Source organism: Mobula birostris, chromosome 4, assembly GCF_030028105.1.
Source record: "Mobula birostris isolate sMobBir1 chromosome 4, sMobBir1.hap1, whole genome shotgun sequence".
NCBI classification, from domain to species: domain Eukaryota; kingdom Metazoa; phylum Chordata; class Chondrichthyes; order Myliobatiformes; family Myliobatidae; genus Mobula; species Mobula birostris.
In genome coordinates, this window is record NC_092373.1 from 209,313,892 (window position 1) to 209,340,879 (window position 26,988).

General features: G+C 44.3%; 2 protein-coding genes across 2 annotated transcripts in view; one reads left to right on the forward strand and one right to left on the reverse strand.

The window, feature by feature from the left end:
* Positions 1-26,988, forward strand: part of LOC140196934 (uncharacterized) — a 62,717-nt gene that overhangs the window by 22,318 nt on the left and 13,411 nt on the right.
* LOC140196922 (uncharacterized) lies at positions 5,187-22,017 on the reverse strand. The gene is made up of 2 exons (XM_072256866.1): positions 21,994-22,017; positions 5,187-12,824 (listed from the first exon to the last, which is right to left on the reverse strand). Exon 2 carries the CDS (start codon positions 12,167-12,169, stop codon positions 10,577-10,579), a length of 1,593 nt encoding a protein of 530 aa, XP_072112967.1. The 5' UTR covers positions 12,170-12,824; positions 21,994-22,017; the 3' UTR covers positions 5,187-10,576.

Consider the following 26,988-nt stretch of genomic DNA (forward strand, 5'->3'; position numbering starts at 1 on the left):
TACCAAGAATCTTCTGAGAGTTTTCTTACCAGTTGGTGTGGGTACTTCTAAAATTGCCTGAACTTTTGCCTGAAAAGGAGCTAATTTTCCTTGAACCACAACATAACCAAGGTAGGTCACTGTGGCATGACCAAATTCACTTTTAGCTAAGTTAATAGTTAAGTTAGCTTTTGAAAGTCTTTCAGTTTCTCCACCGCGGTAATATGTGCTTTCCACATATTATTTCTTGTAACTAAATCATCAGTACAGGCATATGTATCTTTTAACCCATGAATCACACTATTAATCATCCACTGGAGAGTACCTGGTGCATTCATCATCCCAAATGGAAGAACATTATATTCATATAACCCGAATGGGGTTTCAAACGCGGAAATCTCTCTACCTCTGTCCATCAATGGAACACACCATTAACCGTTTCACAAAACAATCTTTGTAAGGAACTTTGCTTGTCCAACTTTATCCACACATTCATCTACCCTATAGATTGGATATGCATCAGTTTTAGTCACAGCATTCACCTTCCTGTAATCTGTACAAAACCGAATACTATTGTCTGGCTTAGTACCATAACACACGGTGAACTCCAATTCGAATTAGAAGGTCTAATAATATTATTCTCTAACATACACTTAATTTCTTGTCCAGCAAGTTCACATTTTTCCCTGTTCATCCGATATGGATGTTGTTTTATGGGTTTTGCATCTCCAACATCGACATCATGTGAAGCTACTGTGGTTCTTTTAAGAACGTCTGGAAATAAATCCCTAAATTTAAAAAATAACTGTTTCTTCTGTACTCTGTGTTCTGGCTGTAAATGAGCTAATTTCTCATCAATATTTTCCAGAATTGTTGAGTTTGGTAATCTGGCAGAAATAATGTTGGGTTTAAAATGAGTTTCAGATGAATCATCCATTAAGTTCCCAGTGGGATCAAACTCATTATTATTATTGACCACAACAGTCATAGTAGCAGCCTGTTTCTCATAATACGGTTTTATTATTTATATGACACAGCTGTGTTGCCTTTCTTCAGTCTGTGGTTTTTATCACGTAATCTAAAATGATTTACTTTAGATTTAATCTCATAAGGACCATGAAATTTTGCTCGTAACAGGTTCGTTTGCACCGGGAAAAGAACCAACACCTTATCTCCAGGCTTAAATTACCTCATTCTAGCTTCCTTATCATACCAAGTCTTCATTTTCTCCTGAGCCAATTTTAAACTTTCCTTGGCTAAACTGCAAACTTTATGTAATCTTTCTTTGAATTTTAAAACATAATCCAGCAAATTAGTGTGTACCTCTTTATTAATCCACTGTTCTTTCAACAAGGCCAAAGATCCTCAAATTCTATGCCAAAACACAAGTTCAAAAGGACTAAAACCTAGTGATTCATGCACTGCCTCCCGTACTGCAAAAAGTAGTAAATGTACGCCTTCATCCCAGTCCTTTTCATTTTCCACACAGTACGTCCTAATCATAGTTCTAAGGGTAGAATGGAATCTCTCCAAAGCTCCTTGTGATTCTGGATGATATGCAGATGAGGTAATCTGTTTTGCTCCCAGGTTATAAACTATCTGCTGAAACAATCCAGACATAAAATTACTACCTTGATCTGATTGTATTTCCTTAGGGAACCCAAAATAATTAAAGAATTTTAGAAGCGCCTTTGTCACAGTTTTGGCTGTTATATTCCTAAGAGGTACTGCCTCTGGAAACCTACACGCTGTGCACATAACAGTCAGCAAATATTGATGTCCAGTTTTAGTTTTTGGCAATGGGCCTATACAATCTGTAATAATTTTGGAAAACGGCTCACCAAATGCTGGAATCAGTTGCAGTGGGGCCACTGGAGTAACTTGATTAGGTTTACCCACAATTTGACAAGTATACATGTCCTGCAAAATGTCGCCACATCTTTTCTTAAACTAGGCCAATATAAATGTCTAAATACCTTGTTCATAGTTTTCTTTACACCTTGATGACCACCCAAAGGCATACTATGAGCCATAGTTAAAATCTCATTTTGATAAACTTTAGGAACTACTACCTGGTGATTAACTTCCCATTCCTCACTTGCAGGAATTGTAGGTGATCTCCACTTCCTCATTAATACTCCCTTTTCAAAATAATACCCTACTGGCACCTTCTCAATTTCATGATCTGGAAGAGCTTCTTCCTTTAATTTGATGATCTCAGCGTCTCTACTCCACTCTGCGATTATCTCCTTCCGAGATAAAGACAAATTTTCTTGGTCAGACTTACTCCAATAATCTTGATCAAATAATGAAGGTAAGGAAGTTTCTGACACATCCTCAAAATTCGAATCCCGAGTTGAACAGTCATGGGTAACTGACCCATCCTGCACATCAATCTTTTTAGCCATAGCTCGGGTTACAACACAGGAAGAATCTGTGTTAGAATCCCTCTGTGGTTCCTCAGAAAGAGGCTTTATTGTCAAATGCACTTCAGGAAAAAACTTGTCCACCTGCTAAGTCATTCCTTAACAATAAAGAAACATCATTCGCTGGTAAACTGGGTTGTAGTCCTACTTTAACAGGTCCCGTAACTAACCCTGACCTTAAGTTTACTTTATACAAACGTACTGGCATAAGGGCACTCCCAACTCCTCTTATATAGTTTACCTCAACAATGTCAAACTCATCATTAAACTTCAGCACACTGTCTAATATTAGTGATTGAGAAGCTCCAGTATCTCTAAGAATTCTTATTGGTATTGGATTGGATCCCCCTTTCAAGGATACAAATCCCTCCGTTATAAAATGTTCATGTCCCCTCTTAACTTGGTCAGACTCTGACAAAACTTCATTTGTATATATCGAACTCTGTGAATTTACAGGTGTTTCAATATGCTGCACACAAGCATCTGGGACAGCTTCCTTCTCTTTATTTTTCAATCGAAAACAGTTAGCTATTACATGTCCAGGTCTCTTACACTAATTACAAATAGGACCAAAATGTCTTTCCTTCACATGTCTCCCTTCATCCTTACCTTTCTCACTAACTTCAGATTTAATTTCGGGTTTACCTTGACTCTCTGTGCTAATTTTCCTTTTAAAAGTTCTATCTGGAGAAAACTTACTCTTATGAATTAAAGCATACTCATCAGCTAATATAGCAGTCTCCTGCAATGTAGCAGTGTCCCTCTCATTTAAGTGTGTCCTCACTTCAACAGGAACGCTCCTTTTAAATTCCTCCAGTAAAATTAACTCTTTTAATTTATTATACTCCCCACTCACATTTTTAGAGGAAACCCATCTCTCAAAACACACAGATTTCTCGTAGGCAAATTGCATGTAAGTTTTTTTCCACAGATTTCTTCAAATTTCTGAATCTTTCTCTGTAAGCTACTGGAACCAGTTCATACGCTTTCAGTATATGCTGCTTCACAATATCATAATCAAGTGCTTGCTCAGCAGTTAAAGCTGTATAAACTTGTTGTGCCTTGCCTCTAATTACACTTTGTATCATCACTGACCATCTATCTTTCGGCCACCCTAAGCTCAGGGCAATAGTATCAAAATGTTGGAAAGATGTTTCCACTTCTGTTTCATTAAATGGAGGAGACAAAATAACCTCTTGACTAGCAACAAACTGTTTCCTGGAACCAGAAGACTGATTTTCCATCCTTAATTTCTCCATTTCTAGCTCAAATTTCATCTGGTTATCAGCTTCTCTTTCTTTAAATTCCCTTAGTTTATTTGCCTCTCTTTCAGCCATTTCCGCTTTAAATCGTTCAAACTTTATCTGTTCAAGATGTAACTGCATTTCCAGTGTACGCATTGGAAACCTCCCTAACACCTCATCATCAAACTTTCCCAAACTTATATAATGTTCCGCGATTTTTCTCTGAATTACGGGCTTTGTTGTGACCTTCGTAATTCCTTTAAGATCCAACCTTCTAGCAATCTCGAATACATCACCCTTTCTCGCCTTCACTAAAAACTCCAGGTCTAGCGATTCCATAAAGTCGTCAATATTCATTGCTGCTGAATACCACTCACAGACCAATCAAACAAAAGAATTGGGTATTTCCCTTCTCCAAATCAGATTGAGAATTAAACAAGCACCTAAACTCAAAATTGGAGCAAATCTGGGCGAGCCGCCAAATTATGTCACGTGACCGGCAACAATGAATATAGAATTGAAAACACGAGGAAATCTGCAGATGCTGGAATTTCAAGCAACACACATAAAAATTGCTGGTGAACGCAGCAGGCCAGACAGCATCTATTGGAAGAGGTACCTCCATTAAACTCTGCTCAAAAATAGCGAAAGGTATTTAAACAACTAACTTAGCCGGAAGTTAACTGCTATGCGGTATCCCTGGAACAGTTCTTAAAAGGGCAAATGCGAAAACAGTTCTTAAAGTGGTAAATTCGAACTCAGTTCTTTGAATGGTAAATTTGAAAGTCCAAGAGATATATACACTCTATTAGGAGAGACTTTCCTGAAGTAAAGAATTCCTCGAAGACGTGACGTTACTGCTGATCCCAACCGTAACTTGCCTTGTCCGCAGGATTCACGACGGAAGTTAAACGGTTTGAAGGAACTGACCTTTTCCTCTGGAGAATAGACACTACACAATCCTTCCTACTTTAGCAGGGGTTATCTCATGCAGGTCACTGTTTCTTGAATGAAGATTCAATAAAGGTCGATCCTCTCCAAAACCGCCAAATAATATCAACTTTACTCGACTCGGCGAATTCCTGTACTTTGGTAAGGTCTTCACTCTCCAGTACTACTTACAATAGAAAGTAGAACTCCACTTTAAAATGAAACTGCATCATAAGATGAATATGCAGCAATACAGAGTAACTAACACGAAACTAAACTGAAATCTAACTGCGTCCTTTATATACCTGTTGAGAACAGGTCATCATGTGACCTCCGCAAGACCATTACATCATGCTCATAAGACAGTCACAAGATATCCATGAGGTATGTAACAGTAATGTCACGGTTCCACGTATTGATCCACGCACTAAGTTCATCCGCGTTGTCTATGATACTTCTCGCATTAAAATAGACACAACTCAAACCATCAGGCTGAGTGCACCTTTGTTCTGTCATCTCCCTATTCTTCCTCACAAGCTCCCTGCATGCTGCCTCTTCACTTCGTTTTCCAGCCTCCTGCAAGTCTAGTTTAAACCCTGCTCAATAGCATCACCATACCTCCCCCCACCCCCCAGGATATTTGTTCCTCTCCAGTTCAGGTGTAAACCATCCCCATCAGCCCTTCCCCAGTAAAGGTTCCAATGATTCAAGAACTTGAAACCCTGCCCCCAACCCCATCTCCTCCACTCATTCGGCAGCGGTGTAAAAGTAACATTAGCAAATTTGCAGATGACACAAAGCTGGGTGGCAGTGTGAAATGTGGGGAGGATGTTGAGATAATACAGGATGACTTGGACAGGTTGGGTGAGTGGGCAGATGCAGTTTAATGTGGATAAATGTGAGGTTATCCACTTTGGTGGCAAGAACAGGAAGGCAGATTACTTTCTGAATGGTGTCAAGTTAGGAAAAGGGGAAGTACAACGAGATCTAGGTGTCCTTGTTCATCAGTCACTGAAAGTAAGTATTCAGGTATAGCAGGCAGTGACGAAAACTAATGGCATATTGGCCTTCATAACAAGGGGAATTGAGTATAGGAGCAAAGAGGTCCTTCTGCAGTTGTACAGGGCCCTGGTGAGACCACACCTGGAATATTGTGTGCAGTTTAGGTCTCCAAATTTGAGAAAGGACATTCTTGCTATTGAGGGAGTGCAGCATAGGTTGACAAGGTTAATTCCCAGGATGGCGGGACTGTCATATGTTGAAAGATTGGAGCAACTCGGCTTGTACACACTGGAATTTAGAAGGATGAGAGGGGATTTGATTGAAACATATCAGATTATTCAGGGATTAGACTCCTCCCCTCCCTTCTGAGCCTCAGAGCCAACCTCAGTGCTATCGGTCTGGCTGCCACTGGAGTTGCGCAGAGGTCAGGTGGATAGTTGGAGGATTTTCCCCAGGGCTGAAATGGCTGGCACAAGAGGGCATAGTTTTAAGGTGCTTGGAAGTAGGTACAGAGGAGATGTCAGGGGTAAGTTTTTTTACGAAGAGTGTGGTGAGCGCGTGGAATGGGCTGCTGGCAGCAGTGGAGGCGGAAATGATAGGGTCTTTTAAGAGACTCCTGGATGGCTACATGGAGCATAGAAAAACAGCGGGCTATGGGTCATCATCATAGCTTGTCGCACCAGAGAGGGCTACGGGTAAAGCCTTGGTAGTTCTAGGTAGGGACATGTTCAGCACAGCTTTGTGGGCCAAAGGGCCTGTATTGTACTGCAGGTTTTCTATGTTTCTATATTTCAAGGTCCTCTCCCTCAGCAGTTCTCCCTTTTGTTCTTATGCTGTCTTTGACTTCCCTCGTCAGCCACAATTGCCTCATCCTCCCTTTAGAATACTTCCTCGTCTTTGGGATATTTTTATTCTGTGCCTTTTGCATTGGCCCAGAAACTCGAACCACTGCTGCCATGCTGTTATCCTGCTAGTGTCCCATTCCAATCAACTTTGGCCATCTCCTCTCCCTTGCCTCTGTTTTCCCTTTTCCCCACTATCATTGTGATACACTGCAGAGGGTGCAGAAGAGGTTCACTGGGATGTTCTCTGGATTGGAGGCATGAGTTACTGTCTAAGGAGAGTTCGGACAAACGTAGATAGGTTTCTCTGGAATGTAGGAGGTTCAGAGCGACCTGATAAAGCTTGACAAGATTATGATAGACATAGATAGAGTTGATAGTTGGCATCATTATACTCCCCGAGTCAAAATTTCAAATACTAGAGTGCATTCATTTAGAATGATGAGGAGAAATCTCTTTAGCCAGCAAGTGGTGATGTTGTGGAATTCACTGCCATGGATGGGTATATTTAAAGAAGAGTTTGATTATTAAAGGCGTCAAAGGTCTTGGGGAGAAAGCAGGAGAAAGGAGTTGAGAAGGAAAATAAAAGACACTGGGACAGGCACAGAAAGAGGAAACTTTAGAGTGAAACATGTCAAGCACAGACAGATGGGACAGACTCAGACAGGGGTTCTTGTATGGCACAGAGCAGTGGGGCTGAACACCGGTTCATTTTCTGCTCTCAGACCTTCACTGAGACCATTTCTCATCAATACATGTTTTACAAAAATTACATTTCAACGCACAAGTTCAACATAAATTTATAATCAAACTGTGTTAACCAGATGCTATCGAACAATTCCATTTCTTGTTGGCAAGGCAACTCAATGCAAACCCCCAGCCTGGGGTAGGGAATGGGACCCAATTCCAGAGGGGGAGCATTGCGTGAGTCTGTGAAGGAGCCCTAACGCCATCCTCCTCATTCCCCTTTTCCATTCTCACTCCCCTCCCTCACACTCCACTGCATGTGTTTGTGTGTGTGAGAGACCTGCCTGACCACTTACCCTCCATCAACAATGTCCCCTCTCCTCTAACACACTTACACTCCTGCATACACCACAATCCTCACTGGCTCAAATAATCTGAAAATCTTATGCCCTCCCAACTGCACCAACTCCATAGCCATGTGTTAAATTGTATAATCTTCCTGTTTCTGGTACAGTATGTGGCACAGGTAGCAACCCTGGGATCACAACCCTGGATGTGCTGCCCTTGAACTTAGCACCTCACTCCCTGCACCCCCTCTGCTGAACCTCGTTACTCCACCAACCCATATCATTGCCCACATGGACCACAACTTCCACTGTTCACCTTCCTTAAGAATGCTAAACACTCGACCAGAGATGTACCAGACCCAAGCACACAGGAGGAGACATACCATCCTGAAATCTCGTTCTCACCCACAGAACATCCAGTCTGTTTCCTTAACTAATGTATGGCTGATCACACAGCTCGACTCTTCTCTGCTCTTCCCTCCTGAGTGACAGAGCGAGAGACCCAATGGCTGTATCTTCCCTCCTGAGTGACAGAGTGAGAGACCCAATAGCTGTGTCTTCCCTCCTGAGTGACAGAGCGAGAGACCCAATGGCTGTGACTTCCCTCCTGAGTGACAGAGCGAGAGACCCAATGGCTGTGTCTTCCCTCCTGAGTAACAGAGCGAGAGACCCAATGGCTGTGACTTTCCTCTGCTGGGCCCCTCCCCACCCCACCTGCAACAGTATCCAGAATGATACCCCAGTTGTTAAGGGGATGACCACTGGGGTACTCTGCAATGGCTGTTTAACCCCTTCGATTCCCTGACTGTCTCCCAGTTTCCTGTGTCCTGTACTTTGGGTCCAACTACCTCTCTATATATCCTATCAGCCCTGAAGCCTCCAGAATGATCTGGTGTTCATTCAGTTCCAGCCTCTTAATGCAGATTGTTAGAAGCTGCAGCTGGATCCAATTCTCGAAGGTGTTGCCATCAGGGACACTGGAGGTGTCTCTGCCTTCCCACATCCCTCAAGAGGAGCTTTCCACTACCCCACCTGAAATCTCTACTGTTCTCACTGAGGAACTGTGAAGAAGGGGGCAAAAAATTCACCTTTAGCTTAATTATACCTTCCCTGACTGAAGGCTCTCATCACTGAGAGCTAAAACCTCAAAATCACCACTCCAACTCTATTCACTCTGACATTGGCTGCTCCACTTGCTCCTGCCCAACTTTAAGTTCTACTTCCAGACTGAAACCCAAATGTTGACTGGCCACTGCTCAGAGCTCCAACACAAAATTGCAGCAAGCTGCTGCCCTTAATCCTCAACCACTGACCAGAGGCCATACTCAGCACTGCTTCCTCAAGGGATAATCTTGCCTGACAAATCTGTTGGCATTGTTTGAAGAAGTAACAAGCAGAATAGACAAAGGACAATTGGTTTCCACAAGTGAAACTCTTGGTGGTATTCACTGAAAAAGCAACCTGAAGGACAGAAAAAGAACAATCGGTTGATGTTGTGTACCTGGATTTTAAGGAGGCCTTTGACAAGGTGCTATACATGAGGCTGCTTAACAAGCTATGAGCCCATGGTATTACAGACTCTAGCATGGATTAAGCAGTAGCCGTTTGATAGGAGCCAAAGAGTGAAATAAAGGAAGCTCTTTCTGGTTGGCAGCCAGTGACTCGTGGTGTTCCTCAGGAGTTAGCGTTTGGACTGGTAATTTTTATATTATATTCCAATAATTTGGTTGACAGAATTGATGGCTTTGTTACAAAGTTTGCAGATGATACGAAGACATGAGGAGGGGCAGGCAGTTATAAGTAGACAGGCTTCAGAAAGATTCAGACAGATTTGGAGTACTGTGTCCAGTTCTGGTCACCTCACTATAGGAAGGATGTGGAAGCATTGGAAAGGGTACAGAGGAGATTTACCAGGATGTTGCCTGGTTTAGAGAGTATGCATTATGATCAGAGATTAAGGGAGCTAGGGCTTTACTCTTTGGAGAGAAGGAGGATGAGAGGAGACATGATAGAGGTGTATAAGATAATAATAAGAATAGATAGAGTGGATAGCCAACGCCTCTTCCCAGGGCACCACTGCTCAATACAAGAAGACATGGCTTTAAGGTAAGGGGTGGGAAGTTCAAGGGGGATATTACAGAAAGGTTTTTTACTCAGAGAGTGGTTGGTGCGTGGAATGCACTGCCTGAGTCAGTGGTGGAGGCAGATACACTAGTGAAGTTTAAGAGACTACTAGACAGGTATATGGAGGAATTTAAGGTGGGGGGTTATATGGGAGGCAGGGTTTGAGGGTTGGCACAACATTGTGGGCCAAAGGGCCTGTACTGTGCTGTACTATTCTATGTTCTATGTTCTAGATTTGAAGAATGGCCAAAGAAATAGCAGGTGGAATACCGTGCTGGGAAGTGTATGTTCAGGCACTTTGGTAGAAGAAATGAAAGTGTTGACTTTTTCTTCTAAATGGAGAGAAAATACAAAACAACTGAGGCACAAAGGTACATGGGGAGTCCATGGTTAGGATCCCTAAAGGTTAATTTGCATGTTGAGTCTTGTGTGAGGAAGGCAACTGAAATGTTAGCCTTCATTTCCAGATGTCTACAGTATATGAGAAAGGATGTAATTTGGAAAGTTTATAATCACTGGTGAGGCCTCACTTGGAGTATTGTGAACAGGTCTGGGCCCCTTATCTCGGAAAGAATGTGCTGAAACTGGAGAGGGTTCAATGTGGGTTCAGAAAAAAGATTCCACGATTGAATGGCTTGTCATATGAAGAGCGTTTGATGGTCCTGAGCCTTTATTCACCAGAAGAATTAGGGCTGATCTCACTGAAGCTTATCAAATTGTGAAAGGGCTGATTGAATGGATGTGGAAAGGATGCTTCCTGTGGTGGACAACTCTATTACCAGGAAGCAGAGCATCAGAATAGAGGGGTGTCCTTTTAGAATGGAGATGAGGAGCAACTTCTTTAGATGGAGATTGGTGAATCTGTGGAATTGTTTGTCACAGGCAGCTGTGGAGGCCAATTCTTTACGTACAGTTAAGGGAGAGGTACATAGATTCTTGATTGATCTGGGCACGAAGGGATACAGTGACAAGACAGGAGATTGGTGAAATTTGGATCAGCCATGATGAAATGATGGAACAGTCTCGATGGGGTAAAGGGCCTCATTCTGCTGCTGTATCTTACATTCTGACGGTCTGTCCCCAGTGTGAACTCGCTGATGTAGCTTCAGGTCAGATGACAAAGTGAATCCCTTCCCACAGTCTGAGCAGGTGAACGGCTTCTCCCCAGTGTGAACCAACTGGTGTCTCTGTAGCTTGGACGACCGAGTGAATCCCTTCCCACATTCAGAACAGGTGAACGGCCTCTCCCCAGTGTGAACCAGCCGGTGTCTCTGTAGGGTGGATGAGTGAGTGAATGCCTTCCCACAATCTGAGCAGGTGAACGGCCTCTCCCCAGTGTGGATTCGCTGGTGTGACAAAAGGTTGGATGACTGAGTGAATCCCTTCCCACATTCAGAGCAGGTGAATGGCCTCTCCCCAGTGTGAACCAGCTGGTGTCTCTGTAGGGTGGATGAGTGAGTGAATTCCTTCCCACATACAGAGCAGGTGAACGGCCTCTCCCCAATGTGAACTCGCAGATGTATTTTCAAGTCTGATGACCCAGCAAACTCCTTCCCACAGTCTGAGCAGATGAATGGCCTCTCTCCAGTGTGAACTCGCCGGTGCACTTTCAAGCCAGATGATCGAGTGAATTCCTTCCCACAGTCTGAGCAGATGAACGGTTTCTCCCCAGTGTGAAGTAACTGGTGTCTCAGTAGACGAAATGACAAACTGAATCTTTTCCCACAGTCTGAGCATATGAACGGTTTCTCGCCAGTGTGAAAGCACTGATGTGTGTTCAGTTCAGATGACCGAATAAATTGCTTTCCACAGTCCGAGCAGGTGAATGGCCTCTCCCCAGTGTGAACTCGCCGATGTATTTTCAAGTCAGATGACCGAGTGAATCGCTTCCCACATTCGGAGCAGCTGAACGGTTTCTCCCCAGTGTGAACTCGCTGATGTAGGTTCAGCTGAGTTGAACGACTGAATTCCTTACCACAGTCCGAACAAGTGAACGGTTTCTCCCCGGTGTGAATTCGCTGATGTTCCTTCAGTTGAGATGACCGAGTGAATCCTTTCTCACAGACTGAGCAGGTGAACGGTTTCTCCCCAGTGTGAACCAGCCAGTGTGTCTGTAGTTTGGACAACTGAGTGAATCCCTTCCCACATTCAGAGCAGGTGAATGGCCTCTCCCCAGTGTGAACCAGCCAGTGCCTCTGTAGTTTGGATGAGTGTGTGAAACCTTTTCCACATTCAGAGCAGGTGAACGGACTCTCCCCAGTGTGAACTCGCTGATGTATCTTCAAGTCAGATGACCGAGTGAATCCCTTCCCACATTCAGAGCAGCTGAACAGTTTCTCCCCAGTGTGAATTTTCTGATGTTCCTGTAGTTGAGATGACCGAATGAATGCCTTCCCACAGTCTGAACAGATGAATGGTTTCTCCCCAGTGTGAACCAGCTGGTGTCTCAGTAGATGAGATGACCGAGTGAATCCCTTCCCACAGTCTGAGCAGGTGAATGGCCTCTCCCCAGTGTGAACTCGCTGATGTACCTTCAATTGAGATGACTGAGTGAACTCCTTCCCACAGTCTGAGCAGGTGAACAGCATCTTCTCAGTGTGAACTGGCTGATGTTGTTCAGTTGAGATGACTAAACGAAGAGGAGGTGAATGACCATGCCACAGTGTGAACTCGCTGGCGTCTCTGCAGCTTGGTTGAGTGTGAGAGTGCCTTCCCACAGTCTGAGAAATGTCCTCTCACAGGTGTGAACTTGCTGATGTATCTTCAGACTGGATGACTGAGTAGTTCTCCCCCCATACACAGAGCGGGTGAATGGCCTCTCCCCGCTGTGAACTCACTGGTGTGTCTGCAGGTCGGCTGTGAGTGAATCTCTTCCCACACTGAGAGAAGGAGAATGATATCTCACTGTGATCAATTCTCTGGCAATTCAGATAGTCAGATGTTTGAATCCCTTGTACAATCAATGCAGTTGAAGAACTGATCTCCAGTGAACAAATTCTGCTGTGTTCTCAGCACCCTGGTTCCAATGAATTTCACTGAGTTACAACAGAAAACTTCATTTCAGGCACAAAATACATTACCAGCTGTGATGAGATAGTTCTTCATCTCTAAGGATCAACAACAGATGTGTTGGTATCACAAGGAAAATATTTGCTGATTCCTTAAATATCCAGACAGAGACAGCAAAACGGCTAAGTTTTTGTGTTCGAGATTCCCATACACAAGTGTTCTGCCATTTCAAACCTGTAAAAATATTTTCAAAAGACATCAGTAGGTGAAGGACAATATTTCAGGTGAGATTTTAGTCTGTGGTGAAAACATGGCCCGTCGAGCCTGCTCCGCCATTGAATAAGATCATGTCTGATCTGGCCATGGACCCATCTCCACCTACTTGCCTTTTTCCCCATAATCCTTAATTCCCCTACTATACGAAAATCTATCCAACCTTGTCTCAAATACATTTACTGGATAGAGAAATCCACAGATTCACCACCCTCTGGGAAAAGCAGTTCCTCCTCATCTCCATCCTAAATGCCCCGAATCTTGAGGCAATGTCCCCTAGTTCTAGTCTCACCTCCTAGTGGAAACAACTTTCATACTTCTATCTTATCTACCCCTTTCATAATTTTTCATGCTGCTCTCAATGTGAGCTCTGGCATCACAAGTTGGAGGAACTCAGGTTGAGATGTATCCCAGGCTACTGTGGGAAGCGAGGCAGGAGACTGTTGAGCCTCTGGCAATGATCTTTGTATTATCAATCAGGAAGGTAGATGTACCAGAGGATTGGAAGACATTGTTCCCTTGTTCAGGAAAGGGCATAGAAGTAGCCCAGGAAATTATCGACCAGTGAGTAGAGAGTACCCCTGTGGCCATCCCCCTCAGTAATCATTATCCCGTTTTGGATGCTGTTGGGGGGGTGACCTGACAGAGGACGACCACGGCGATCAGGTCTCTGGCACTGAGCCTGGTTCCGTGGTGCAGAAGGGAAAGAGGAAGATGAGGAATTCAGTAGTGTTAGGGTTTAGAATAGTGAGGGGAGCAGACAGGAGGTTCTGTCAGCCTGATAGAGATACCTGCATGGTGTGCTGCCTCCCAGGTGCCAGGGTACGGGATGTCTCGGATCGGGTGCAGAGTATTGTGAAGGGCAATGGCAACCAGCCATAAGTGTTGGTACACGTTGGTATAAATGACATAGGTGGAAAAAGGGAGGAGGTCCTGAGGAGAGTCAGGGAGTTAGGTAGTAAGCTGAAAGGCAGGACCTCAAGGGTATCAAGTTCAGGATTGCTGCCTGTGCCACGAGCTAACGAGTGTAAGAATAACATAATCAGGCGTATTATGCGTGGCTGAGAGACTGGTGTAGGGGGCAGGGGTTCAGATTCCTGGATCACTGGGGCCTCTTCTGGGGGAGGTATGACCTGTACAAAAAGGATGGGTTACACCTGAACCCTAATAGGTTCAATATCCGAGAGGGCACATTTAATACAGCTGTTAGGGAGGGTTTAAACTAATTTGGCTGGGGGATGGGAACCAGAGTGATAGGGCTGAGGAAGGGGAAAACAGAAATAAATCAAAGATAGCATGCAACAGAGATCATAGAAAGAACAGGCAGGAGATGAGGCTTAATTAAAGCCAGTGGCATGAGTTACAGGGCAATAGTGGCCTGGTGCAGTTAAAACAGAAAGCAACATATCCTGGACTGAGAGTGTTGTAATTGAATGCACGTAGCATAAGGAATAAAATGGATGACCTTGAAATTCACTTAGAGATTGACCAATATGACATTGTGGCCATCTCTGAAACTGGGCAAAAGGATGGCTGCCATTGTGAGCTGAACGTCCAAGGATATATGGTGCATCGGAAAGATAGCTTAGTCGACAGAGGGGATGGTGTGGCTCTGTCTATAAGAAACCATATTAAATCATTGGAGAGAGATGACATAGGATTGGAAGGTGGAGAGTCTCCACGGATTGAGTTAAGAAATGGTAAGGGTAAAAGGACCCTAATGGCAGCTGTATTCAGGCCTCTAAACAGCAGCAGGATGTGGATTACAAACTACAGCAGGAGGCAGAAAAGGCATGTTAGAAAGGTAACGCCATGATAATCGTTGGGGATTTGAACATGAAAATGGATTGGGAAAACCAGGCCAGTACTGGACGTCAAGAGAGAGAATTTGTAGAATGTCTAAGGGATGGCTTTTTAGATCAGCTTGTTGGGCCCACTAGGGGTTTGGCTGTGCAATGATCCAGAGGTGATAAGAGAGTTTAAGGTTAAGGAACCCTGAGGGAACAGTGATCACAATATGATCGAGTTCACATTGAAATTTGAGAGGAAAAAAATAAAATCCAATGCGTTGGTATTTCAGCGGAATAAAGGAAATTACAATGGCATGAGAGGGGAACTGGCCAAAGTTGACTGGAAAGAGACACTAGCAGGAAGAACAGCAGAGTAGCAATGCCTGGAGTTTGTGTGAAAAATGAGGGAAGTGCAAGACAGGTATATTCCAAATAAGAAGAAATTTTCAAAAGGAAGAAGGACACTACCATGGCTGACAAGTGAAGTCAGAGCCAAAGTAAAAGCAAAAGAGAGGGCATACACGGAAGCAAAAGCTAGTGGGAAGATAGAGGATTGGGGAGCTTTTAAAAACTTGCAGAAGGCAACTAAGGTGGTCATTCGGAAGGAACAGTTGAATTATGAGAGGAAGCTAGTGACTAATATCAAAGAAGATACTGAAAGCTTTATTAAGTATATAAGGGGTAAAACAGAGTCAAGGGTAGGTATAGCACCAATACAAAATGAGACTGGAGATATTGTAATGAGAGATGCACCTTCACAGTGGAAGATGTCTGCAGTATACTGGACATTCAAGAGTGTCAGGGAAATGAAGTTTATGCAGTGAAAATTACGACTGAGAAGGTGCTCAGGAAGCTTAAGGGTCTGAGGGTGGATATGTTTCCTGGACCTGATGGAATGCACCCTCGGGTTCTGAAGGAAGTAGCTGGAGAGACTGCGGAACCATTAACAATGATCTTTCAAGAATCAATAGATTTTGGCACTGTACTGAATGACTGGAAAATTGCAAATGTTATTTCACAATTGAAAAAGGGTGGGAGGCAGCAGAAAGGAAACTATAGACCACTTAGGATGACTTCAGTGGTTGGCAGTTGTTGGAATTGATTGTTAGTCATAGTCATACTTTATTGATCCTGGGGGAAATTGGTTTTCGTTACAGTTGCACCATAAATAATTAAATAGTAATAAAACCATAGTTAAATAGTAATATGCAAATTATGCCAGGAAGTAAGTCCAGGACCAGCCCATTGGCTCAGGGTGTCTGACCTTCCAAGGGAGGAGTTGTAAAGTTTGATGGCCACAGGCAGGAATGACCTCCTATGATGCTCTGTGTTGCATCTCGGTGGAATGAGTCTCTGGCTGAATGTACTCCTGTGCCCACCCAGTACATTGTGTAGTGGATGGGAGACATTGACCAAGATGGCATGCAACTTAGACAGCATCCTCTTTTCAGACACCACCGTGAGAGAGTCCAGTTCCATCCCCACAACATCACTGGCCTTACGAATGAGTTTGTTGATCCTGTTGGTGACTGCTACCCATGATATTAAAGGGCACCTAGAGGCACATGTCAAGATAGGCCAAAGCCAGCATGGTTTCCTGAAAGGAAAATCATGCCTGACAAACCTACTGAAATTCTTTGAGGAAATTACAAGCAGGATAGACAAAAGAGATGCAGTAGATGTGGTGTACTTGGATTTTCAGAAGACCTTTGACAAGGTGCCACACATGAGGCTGCTTGGCAAAATAAGAGCCCATGGAATTCTAGGGAAGTTGTTTGAGTGGGTGGAGCATTGGATGGTCAGCAGAAAACAGAGATAAAGTGATCCTATTCTCACTGGCTGCCCATTACCAGTGGAGTTCCACAGCAGTCGGTGTTGGGACCACTGCTTTTTATGATCTATATCAATGATTTAGACTATGGTATTAATGGATTTGTGGCTAAATTTGCCGATGATACAAAGAAAGGTGAAAGAGTGCGTAGTGTTGAGGAAACAAAGAGCCTGCAGAGAGACTTAGATAGTTTAGGAGAATGGGCAAAGAAGTGGCAAATGAAATACAATGTTGGAAAGAGTATGGTCATGCATTTTGGTGGAAAAAATAAACGGGCAGACTAATATTTAGATGGGGAGAGAATTCAAAATGCAGAAATGCAAAGGGATGTGGGAGTCCTTGTGCAGGATACCTTAAAGGTTAATCTCCAGGTTTAGTCTGTTGTGAAGAAAGCGAATGCAACATTGGCATTCATTTCTCGAGGTATAGAATATAAGAGCAGGGATGTGATGTTGAGGCTCTATAAGGCACTCGTGAGACCACACTTGAAGTATTGTGTGCGGTTTTGGGCTCCTTATTTTAGAGAGGATATACTGACATTGGAGAGGGTTCAGAGTAGATTCATGAGAATGATTCCAGAAATGAACGGGTTTCCGTATGAGGAACGTCTGGCAGCTCTTGAATGAGAGGGGATCTCATTGATGCATTAAAAGGCCTGAATAGATTAGATATGACAAAGTTATTTCCCCAGGTGGGGGATTCTAGAACAAGAGGGCATGACTGAAAGGTATACTTTCAGAAATGAGATGTGGAGAAATTACTTTAGGTGGTAAAATCTGTGGAATATGTTGCCACGAGTGGCTGTGAAGACCAAGTCACTGGGTGTACTTAAGGCAGAGATAGATAGGTTCTGGATTAACCAAGGCATCAAAGGGTATGGGTTGAAAGCAGGGGAGTGGGGATGACTGGAAGAATTGGATCTACCCATGACGGAATGGCGGAGCAGACGTGAAAGGCCGAATGGCCTACTTCTGCTCCTAAATCTTATAGTCTTCTGGTCTTACGGAGTCTTGCTTCAGTGGTGGCCAAGTTGTTGGAGAAGATCCTGGGAGGCAGGACATGAACATTTGGAGAGACATAATCTGATTGGGGATAGTCAGCATGGCTTTGTACAGGGCAGGTCATGGTTACGAACCTGATTGAATTCTTTGAGGATGCAACAAAACACACTGATGAAGGTAGAGCATTGGATGTAGTGTACATGGCTTTGAGTGAGGCTCATTCAGAAAGTAATGAGGCAAGGATCCAATGCGACCTTGCTTTGTGGATCCAGAATTGGCTTGCCAACAGAAGACAAAGAGTAGATATAGATGCTTTGTATTCCGCATGGAGGGCGGTGGCCAGTGGTGTTCTGCAGGGATCTGTTCTGGGACCCCTCCTCTTTGTAATTTTTACAAATGACCTTGTTGAGGAAGTAGAAGGGTGGGGTAGTAAGTCTGTCGATGACACAAAATTTGGGGGTTTTGTGGATAGTCTGGACGGTTGTCAGAGTTGAGAGCGACATTGATAGGATGCAGTTCTGGGCTGAGAAGTGGCAGATGGGGTTCAACCCAGTGGTTCCTTTCAGTCGGTCAGATTTGAAGACAGAATACAATATAAATGTTGGGACTCTTGGCAGTGTAGGGGATCAGCGAGATCTTGGGGTCTGTGTCAATAGTGTATGCAGAGCTGCTGTGTACGATGACATTGCTGTTAAGAAGCCCTTCGTCAACCATGAGACTGAGTTCGAAAGCTGTGAGGTAATGTTACAGATATATAAGGCCTTAGTTAGACCCCACTTTTGGTACTGTGTTTAATTCTGGTCACCTCAATACAGGAACAATATGGATACTGCAGACAGAGTGCAGAGGAGATCTACAAGAATGTTTCACAGATTGGAAGTACATACAAGGAGGATGTCAGAGGTAAGTTTTTCACACAGCGTGGCATGCACTGCGAAGGTGGGAGAGGTAGATACAACAGGACCTTTTAAGAGTCTCTGAGATAGGTACATGGAGCTTAGAAAAATAGAGGGCTATATGGTAGGGAAATTTTAGGCAGTTTCTCGAACGCAGTCAGCACAATATTGTGGGCTTAAGGGCCTGATTTCTGTTTCTATACGAACTCTTCATGGTCTAACAAGGCACAGATCACGCATCCTGACTGACCATCAAGGTGAAAATAAGGGTTTCTACAGTTATATTAATAGCAAAAGGACAGTGAGGGATAAAATTGGTCCCTTAGCCTCCAGGTTGAGTCGGTGGTGAAGAAGGCGAATGCAATGTTGGCATTCATTTCCACAGGAATACAGTATAGGAGCAGGGATGTGATGTTGAGGCTCTATAAGGCACTGGTGAGACCTCACTTGGAGTACTGTGGGTGGTTTTGGTCTCCTTATTTAAGAAAGGATGTGCTGACGTTGGAGAGGGTACAGAGAAGGTTCACTAGAATGATTCCGGGAATGAGAGGGTTAACATACGAGGAACGTTTGTCCGCTCTTGGACTGTATTCCTTGGAGTTTAGAAGAATGAGGGGAGACCTCATAGAAACATTTCAAATGTTGAAAGGCGTGGATGTGGCAAAGTTGTTTCCCATGATGGGGGAGTCTAGTACGAGAGGACATGACTTAAGGATTGAAGGGTGCCCATTCAGAACAGAAATGTGAAGAAATTTTTTTAGCCAGAGGGTGGTGAATCTATGGAATTTGTTGCCACAGGCAGCAGTGGAGGCCAAGTCATTGGGCGTATTTAAGGCAGAGATTGATAGGTATCTGAGTAGCCAGGGCATCAATGGTTATGGTGAGAAGGCGGGGGAGTGGGACTAAATGGGAGAATGGATCAGCTCATGATAAAAATGGCGGAGCAGACTTGATGGGCCAAATGGCCGACCTCTGCTCCTTTGTCTTATGGTCTTACGGTCTTAGAGAATCACAGTGGACAGCTGTGTGTGGAGCCAAAAGAGATGGGGGAGATTTTGAACAATTTCTTTTCTTCCATATTCACTAAGGAGAAGGATATTGAATTGTGTAAGGTGAGAGAAACAAGAAGGGTAGTTATGGAAACTATGATGATTAAAGAAGAGCAAGTACTGGCGCTTTTAAGGAATATGAAAGTGGATAAGTCTCCGGGTCCTGACAGGATATTCCCTAGGACCTTGAGGGAAGTTAGTGCGGAAATAGCAGGGGCTCTGACAGAAATATTTCAAATGTCATTAGAAACAGGGATGGTGCCGGAGGATTGGTGTATGGCTCATGTTGTTCCATTGTTTAAAAAGGGTTCTAAGAGTAAACCTAGCAATAATCGGCCTGTGTGTTTGACGTCAGTGGTGGGTAAATTGATGGAAAGTATTCTTAGAGATGGTATATATAATTATCCGGATAGACAGGGTCTGATTAGTAACAGTCAACATGGATTTGTGCGTGGAAGGTCATGTTTGACAAATCTTATTGAATTTTTGATGAGGTTACCAGGAAAGTTGACGAGGGTAAAGCAGTGGATGTTGTCTATATGGACTTCAGTAAGGCCTTTGACAAGGTTCCACACGGAAGGTTAGTTAGGAAGGTTCAATCATTAGGCATTAATATTGAAGTAGTAAAATGGATTCAGCAGTGGCTGGATGGGAGACGCCAGAGTGTAGTGGTGGATAACTATGTGTCAGATTGGAGGACAGTGTCTAGTGGTGTGCCTCAGGGATCTGCACTGGGTCCAATGTTGTTTGTCATATATATTAATGATCTGGATGATGGGGTGGTAAATTGGATTAGTAAGTATGCAGATGATACTAACTGGTGGAGTTGTGGATAATGAAATAGGTTTTCAAAGCTTGCAGAGAGATTTAGACCACTTAGAAGAGTGGGCTGAAAGATGGCAGATGGAGTTTAATACTGATAAATGTGAGGTGCCACATTTTGGTAGGACTAATCAAAATAGGACATACATGGTAAATGGTAGGGCATTGAAGAATGCAGTAGAACAGAGGGATCTAGGAATAATGGTGCATAGTTCTCTGAAGGTGGAATCTCATGTGGATAGGGTAGTGAATAAAGCTTTTGGTTTGCTGGCCTTTATAAATCACAGCATTGAGTATAGGAGTTGGGATGTAACATTGAAATTGTATAAGGCATTGGTGAGGCCAAATTTGGAGTATTGTGTACAGTTCTGGTCAACGAATTATAGGAAAGATGTCAATAAAATTGAGAGAGTACAGAGGAGATTTACTAAAATGTTGCCTGGGTTTCATCTCCTAATTTACAGAGAAAGATTGAACAAGTTGGGTCTTCATTCTTTGGAGCATAGAAAGTTGAGAGGGGACTTGATAGAGGTATTTAAAATTATGAGGGGGATAGATAGAGTTGACGTGGATAGGCTTTTTCCATTGAGAGTGGGGGAGATTCAAACAAGAGGAAATGAGATGAGAGTTAAAGGGCCAAAGTTTAGGGGTAACACGAGGGGGAACTTCTTTACTCAGAGAGTGGTAGCTGTGTGGAACGAGCTTCCAGCAGAAGTGGTTGAGGCAGGTTCAATGTTGTCGTTTAAAGTTAAATTGGATAGATATATGGACAGGGAGGGAATGGAGGGTTATGGGCTGAGTGCAGGTCAGTGGGACTAGGTGAGAGTAAGAGTTCGGCATGGACTTGAAGGGCCGAGATGGCCTGTTTCCGTGCTGTAATTGTTTTACGGTTATATGGTTATAAATTCTCTGACTGTATGAGAATGGGCTATTTCTGCATTCAATCAACCTGTGACTTGATTCAATTTGTCTCTGTCCTTTGGTATTATTTCAAGTTCTGGTCATGTTCCACAACACTACAAAGAGCACTTGTTACTACATGTATGATTCTGGAGATATTCTAATTACTCGGATCCTCACCCCCAGCTGACTGACAGTGATGAATCCATTGATGGCAATGCCAACGAACATGAAGGGGAGAGCAACAGTAATTCTCATTGAAGTGTGGCACTTTAGTGCTGTGAAAGCCACAAGTCACTTGTCCTCGAGGACTAAGGAGTTTCATATCGTTACTTACACAGAGAGAACTAGGTCTGACGGGAGGATTTTTTTGTCATACAGCACTAATTGGCATTTTTACTGACTGGAAGGTAGATTTTTTATCCGAGATTAACTAGGAAATATATTTTTGTTTTTAGTTACTAATCCTTGGATTTATATAGCTGGAGCTTGGCAGTGTTTGGGAGATACACTCACTCCAATTTCCTCTGACTGTACGGGTCAACGCTGGTACAGTCACACATGGCTGCCTCTTTACCCAGAAAGCCCCACGAAGGAGAAATTTATCTGTCAGCCACCGAAAGATCCAGCAATGCGCATGCGTCGCAGAGATGGCGTCGGCTTCAGCGCTCATCAGTCGAAAGCTCCCCGGGGCCCGGGTACGGACCGTGGGGCTGAGAGAGAGGGAAAGAACTGGCGCTGTCCTGTGGAGCAGGACCAGTTCGGCAGGAAGTTACAGTACTAGCCCTTCAATCGCGTTTCAGACGCCAGTGATAAATCCCACCCGGAGCCCCACTCCTACCTGCAGCCAATCCTTCTCAGCCCCCTCCTTTACTGAGCGCATGCGTGATATTTGGGATTGCCTCACATCTCTGCGCATGCGTGTTCCATCAACCAGGGGAACGTCGGAATTCCAATGCAACACCTAAGTGTTGGGGGAACTCAGAGGGGCAGGCAGCAACTATGGAGAGGGGTGAACAGTCGGCGTTTCAGACTGAGACCCTTCTTCAGGACTGGAAAGGAAGGGAGGGAGTCAGAATGTGGGGGGAGATGAGCTGATAGGTGAAACCGGGAGAGGGGTGGGGGTGAAGTAAAGAGCTGGGAAGTTGATTTGGGTGAGAGAGATCAAGGCCGCAGAATAATAATAATAATAATAATAATAAGACAAGACAAAGACCATAAGCCAAAGGAGCAGAAGTCTGCCATTCAGCCCATCGAGTCTGCTCTGCCATTTTATCATGAGCTGATCCATTCTCCCATTTAGTCCCACTCCCCCCACCTTCTCACCATAACCCTTGATGCCCTGGCTACTCAGATACCTATCAATCTCTGCCTTAAATACAGCCAATGGCTTGGCCTCCACTGCTGCCCGTGGCAACAAATTCCATAGATTCACCACCCTCTGACTAAAAAAATTTCTTCGCATTTCTGTTCTGAATGGGTGCCCTTCAATCCTTAAGTCATGCCCTCTCGTACTAGACTCCCCCATCATGGGAAACAACTTTGCCACATCCACTCTGTCCACGCCCTTCAACATTTGAAATGTTTCTATGAGGTTTCCCCTCATTCTTCTAAACACCAAGGAATACAGTCCAAGAGCAGACAAATGTTCCTCATATGTTAACCCCCTCATTCCTGGAATCATTCTAGTGAATCTTCTCTGTACCCTCTCCAACGTCAGCACATCCTTGCTTAAATAAGGAGACCAAAACTGCCCACAGTACTCCAAGTGAGGTCTCACCAGCTCCTTATAGAGCCTCAACATCACATCCCTGCTCCTATACTTTATTTCTCTAGAAATGAATGCCAACATTGCATTCGCCTTCTTCACTACCGACTCAACCTGGAGGTTAACCTTAAGGGTATCCTGTACGAGGACTCCCAAGTCCCGTTGCATCTCAGAACTTTGAATTCTTTCCCCATTTAAATAATAGTCTACCTGTTTATTTCTTCTGCCAAAGTGCAGAACCATACACTTTCCAACATTGTACTTCATTTGTCACTTCTTTGCCCATTCTTCCAATCTATCCAAGTCTCTCTGCAGACTCTCCGTTTCCTCAGCACTACCGGCCCCTCCACCAATCTTCGTATCACCAGCAAACTTAGCCACAAAGCCATCTATTCCATAATCCAAATCGTTGATGTACAGTGTAAAAAGAAGCGGCCCCAACACGGACCCCTGTGGAACACCACTGGTAACCGGCAGCCAACCAAAATAGGATCCCTTTATTCCCACTCTCTGTTTCCTGCCAATCAGCCAATGCTCTATCCACGTATGTAACTTTCCCGTAATTCCACAGGCTCTTATCTTGTTAAGTAGCCTCATGTGTGGCACTTTGTCAAAGGCCTTCTGAAAATCCAAATATACCACATCCACTGCATCTCCCTTGTCTAGCCTACTGGGAATTTCATCAAAAAATTGTAATAGGTTTGTCAGGCAGGATTTTCCTTTGAGGAATCCATGCTGAGTTCTGCCTGTCTTGTCATATGCCTCCAGGTACTCTGTAAACTCATCCTTGACAATCGACTCCAACAACTTCCCAACCACGGATTCAAGCTAACAGGTCTATAACTTCCTTTTTGCTTCCTTGCCCCCTTCTTAAATAGCGGGGTGACGTTTGCAATCTTCCAGTCCTCCAGAACCATGCCAGAATCTATCGACTTTTAAAAGATCATCGCTAATGCTTCCGCAATCTCCACAGCTACTTCCTTCAGAACACGCGGGTCAGGGAGATTTATCTACCTTTAGACTATTCAGCTTCCTGAGTACTTTCTCTGTCGTAATTGTGACTGTGCACACTTCTCTTCCCTGCCACCCTTGAGTGTCCAGTATACTGCTGATGTCTTCCTCAGTGAAGACTGATGCAAAATACTTGTTCAGTTCCTCTGCAATCTCCTTATCTCCCATTGCACTTTCTCCAGCATAATTTTCTATCGGTCCTATATCTACTCTGACCTGTCTTTTACTCCTTATATACTTGAAAAAGCTTTTAGTATCCTCTTTGATATTATTTGCTAGCTTCCTTTCATAGTTAATCTTTTCCTTCTTAATGACCTTCTTAGTTTCCTTTTGTAAGGCTTTAAAAACTTCCCAATCCTCTGTCTTCCCACTAATTTTTGCTTCCTTGTATGCCCTCTCCTTTGCTTTAACTTTGGCTTTGACTTCTCTTGTCAACCACGGTGGCATCCTTTCTCCATTCGAAAATTTCTTCTTTTTTGGAATATACCTGTCTTGCACCTTCCTCACTTCTCGCATAAACTCCAGCCACTGCTGCTCTGCCGTCTTTCCCGCCAGTGTCCCTTTCCAGTCAACTTTGGCCAGTTCCTCTCTCATACCACTGTAATTTCCTTTACTCCACTGAAATACCAACACATCAGATTTCGGCTTCTCTTTTTCAAATTTCACAGTGAACTCAGTCACGTTATGATCACTGCCTCCAAAGGGTTCCTTCACCTCAATCTCTCTAATCACCTCCGGTTCTTTACGCAATACCCAATCCAGTACAGCCGATCCCCTAGTGGGCTCAACAACAAGCTGTTCTAAAAAGCCATCTCGCAGACATTCTACAAATTCTCTCTCTTGAGATCTAGTGCCGACCTGATTTTCCCAATCCACTCGCATGTTAAAATCCCCCACAATTATCAGAACACTGCCCTTCTGACAAGCCTTTTCTATTTCCAGTTGTAATTTGTAGTCCACATCACTGCAGCTGTTTGGAGGCCTTTTCCCCCAGCAATTTCTTAGCTCAACCCATAAAGATTCTGCACCTTCCGATCCTGTATCACCTCTTTCTGATGGTTTAATATCATTTCTTACCAATAAAGCCATGCCTCCCCCTCTGCCTACCTTCCTATTCTTCCGATACACCGTGTATCCTTGGACGTTCAGCTCCCAGAGACATGCATCCTTTAGTCAGGTCTCAGTGATGGCCACAATATCATACCTGCCAATCTGTAGCTGTACAACAAGATCATCCACCTTATTCCTTATGCTGCGTGCATTTCAGTATAACAGCTTAAGACCAGTATTTGGTACTTTTCGCTTTGATTTCGCTGCGATTTTATTGCACTGCAACTCATCCCAGTGGCTACAAATTTGCCCCATCACCTGCCTGTCTTTCCTGACATATTTACTGCTCACTATCTTAGATTTATTTCTGTTTTCTCCTTCCTCCACTCTGTCATTCCGGTTCCCATCCCCCTGCCAAATAGTTTAAACCCTCCCTAACAGTTCTATTAAACTTTCCCGCCAGGTCATTTTGAACAGGTCATACTTCCCTCAGAAGAGATCCCAATTATCCAAGAATCTGAAGCCCTGCCCCCTGCACCAGTCTCTCAGCCACGCATTCATCTGCCTGATCCGACTATTCTTGCCCTCGCTAGCATGTGGCACAGGTAGCAATCCTGAGATTACTATACTGGAGGTCCTGCTTCTCAGCTTCCTTCCTAACTCCTGGAAATCTCTCTTCAGGACCTCCTCCTTTGTCCTATCCATGTCATTGGTACCAACATGTACCAAGACAACTGGCTGCTCACCCTCCCCCTTCAGAATATTCTGGACCCGATCCGAGACATCCCGTACCCTGGCACCTGGGAGGCAACACACCATGCGGGTATCTCTGTCAGGCTCACAGAATCTCCTGTCTGTTCCCCTGACTATGGAATCCCCTATGACTACCGCATTTCTCTTCTCCCTCCTTCTCTCCCGCACAACAACGCCACGCTCAGTGGCAGAGACCCGGTCACCGTGGGCGTCCCCTGTGAAGTCATCCTCCTCAACAGCATCCAGAACAAGATATTTGTTGCTGAGGGGGACAGCCACAGGGGTGCTCTCCACTATCCGGGCATTTCCCTTCCCTCTCTTGACAGTGACCCAGTTTTCTGACCCCTGTAGCCTAGGGATGACTACCTCCCTGTAGCTCCTGTCTATCACCTCTTCACTTTCCCTGATAAGCAGTAAGTCATCAAGCTGCAGCTCCAGATCCCTAACACGGTCTCTGAGGAGCTGCATCTCTTGACATCAATATATCTGGGGTTGAGAGGGTAAACAGCTTTAAGTTCCTCGGGATTCTCATCACCGAGGACCTCACGTGGTCTGTGAACTTCCCATGATACAGGAAATTTAGAAAGACAGGTGTGTAAAAAGGGTCCACAGGATCATTGGGCACCCGAGTCGCAACAATCACAATCTATTCCAGCAGCTACCATCGGGGCAACGTTACCGCAGCATAAAAGCTGGAAACAACAGGCTCTGGGACAGCTTCTTCCACTAGGAATCAGACTGCTTAACTCACGCTGATTTGAGTGTAGTTCTATGTTACATTGACTGTTCTGTTTATTATAAATTATTATAAATTGCTATGATTGCAAATTGCACATTTAGACAGAGGAGTAATGTAAACAGTTTTACTCCACATGTAAACAACAGGAATTCTGCAGATGCTGGAAATTCAAGCAACACACATAAAAGTTGCTGGTGAATGCAGCAGGCCAGGCAGCATCCCTAGGAAGAGGTGCAGTCGACGTTTCAGGCCGAGACCCTTCGTCAGGACTAACCGAAGGAAGAGTGAGTAAGGGATTTGAAAGTTGGAGGAGGAGGGGGAGATCCAAAATGATAGAAGAAGACAGGAGGGGGAGGGATGGAGCCAAGAGCTGGACAGGTGATAGGCAAAAGGGATACGAGAGGATCATGGGACAGGAGGTCCGGGAAGAAAGACAAGGAGGGGGGTGGAATCCCACCACTAAGCACATCGTTCCACCCCCCCCCCCGCATTCTGCAGGGATCGCTCCCTACGCA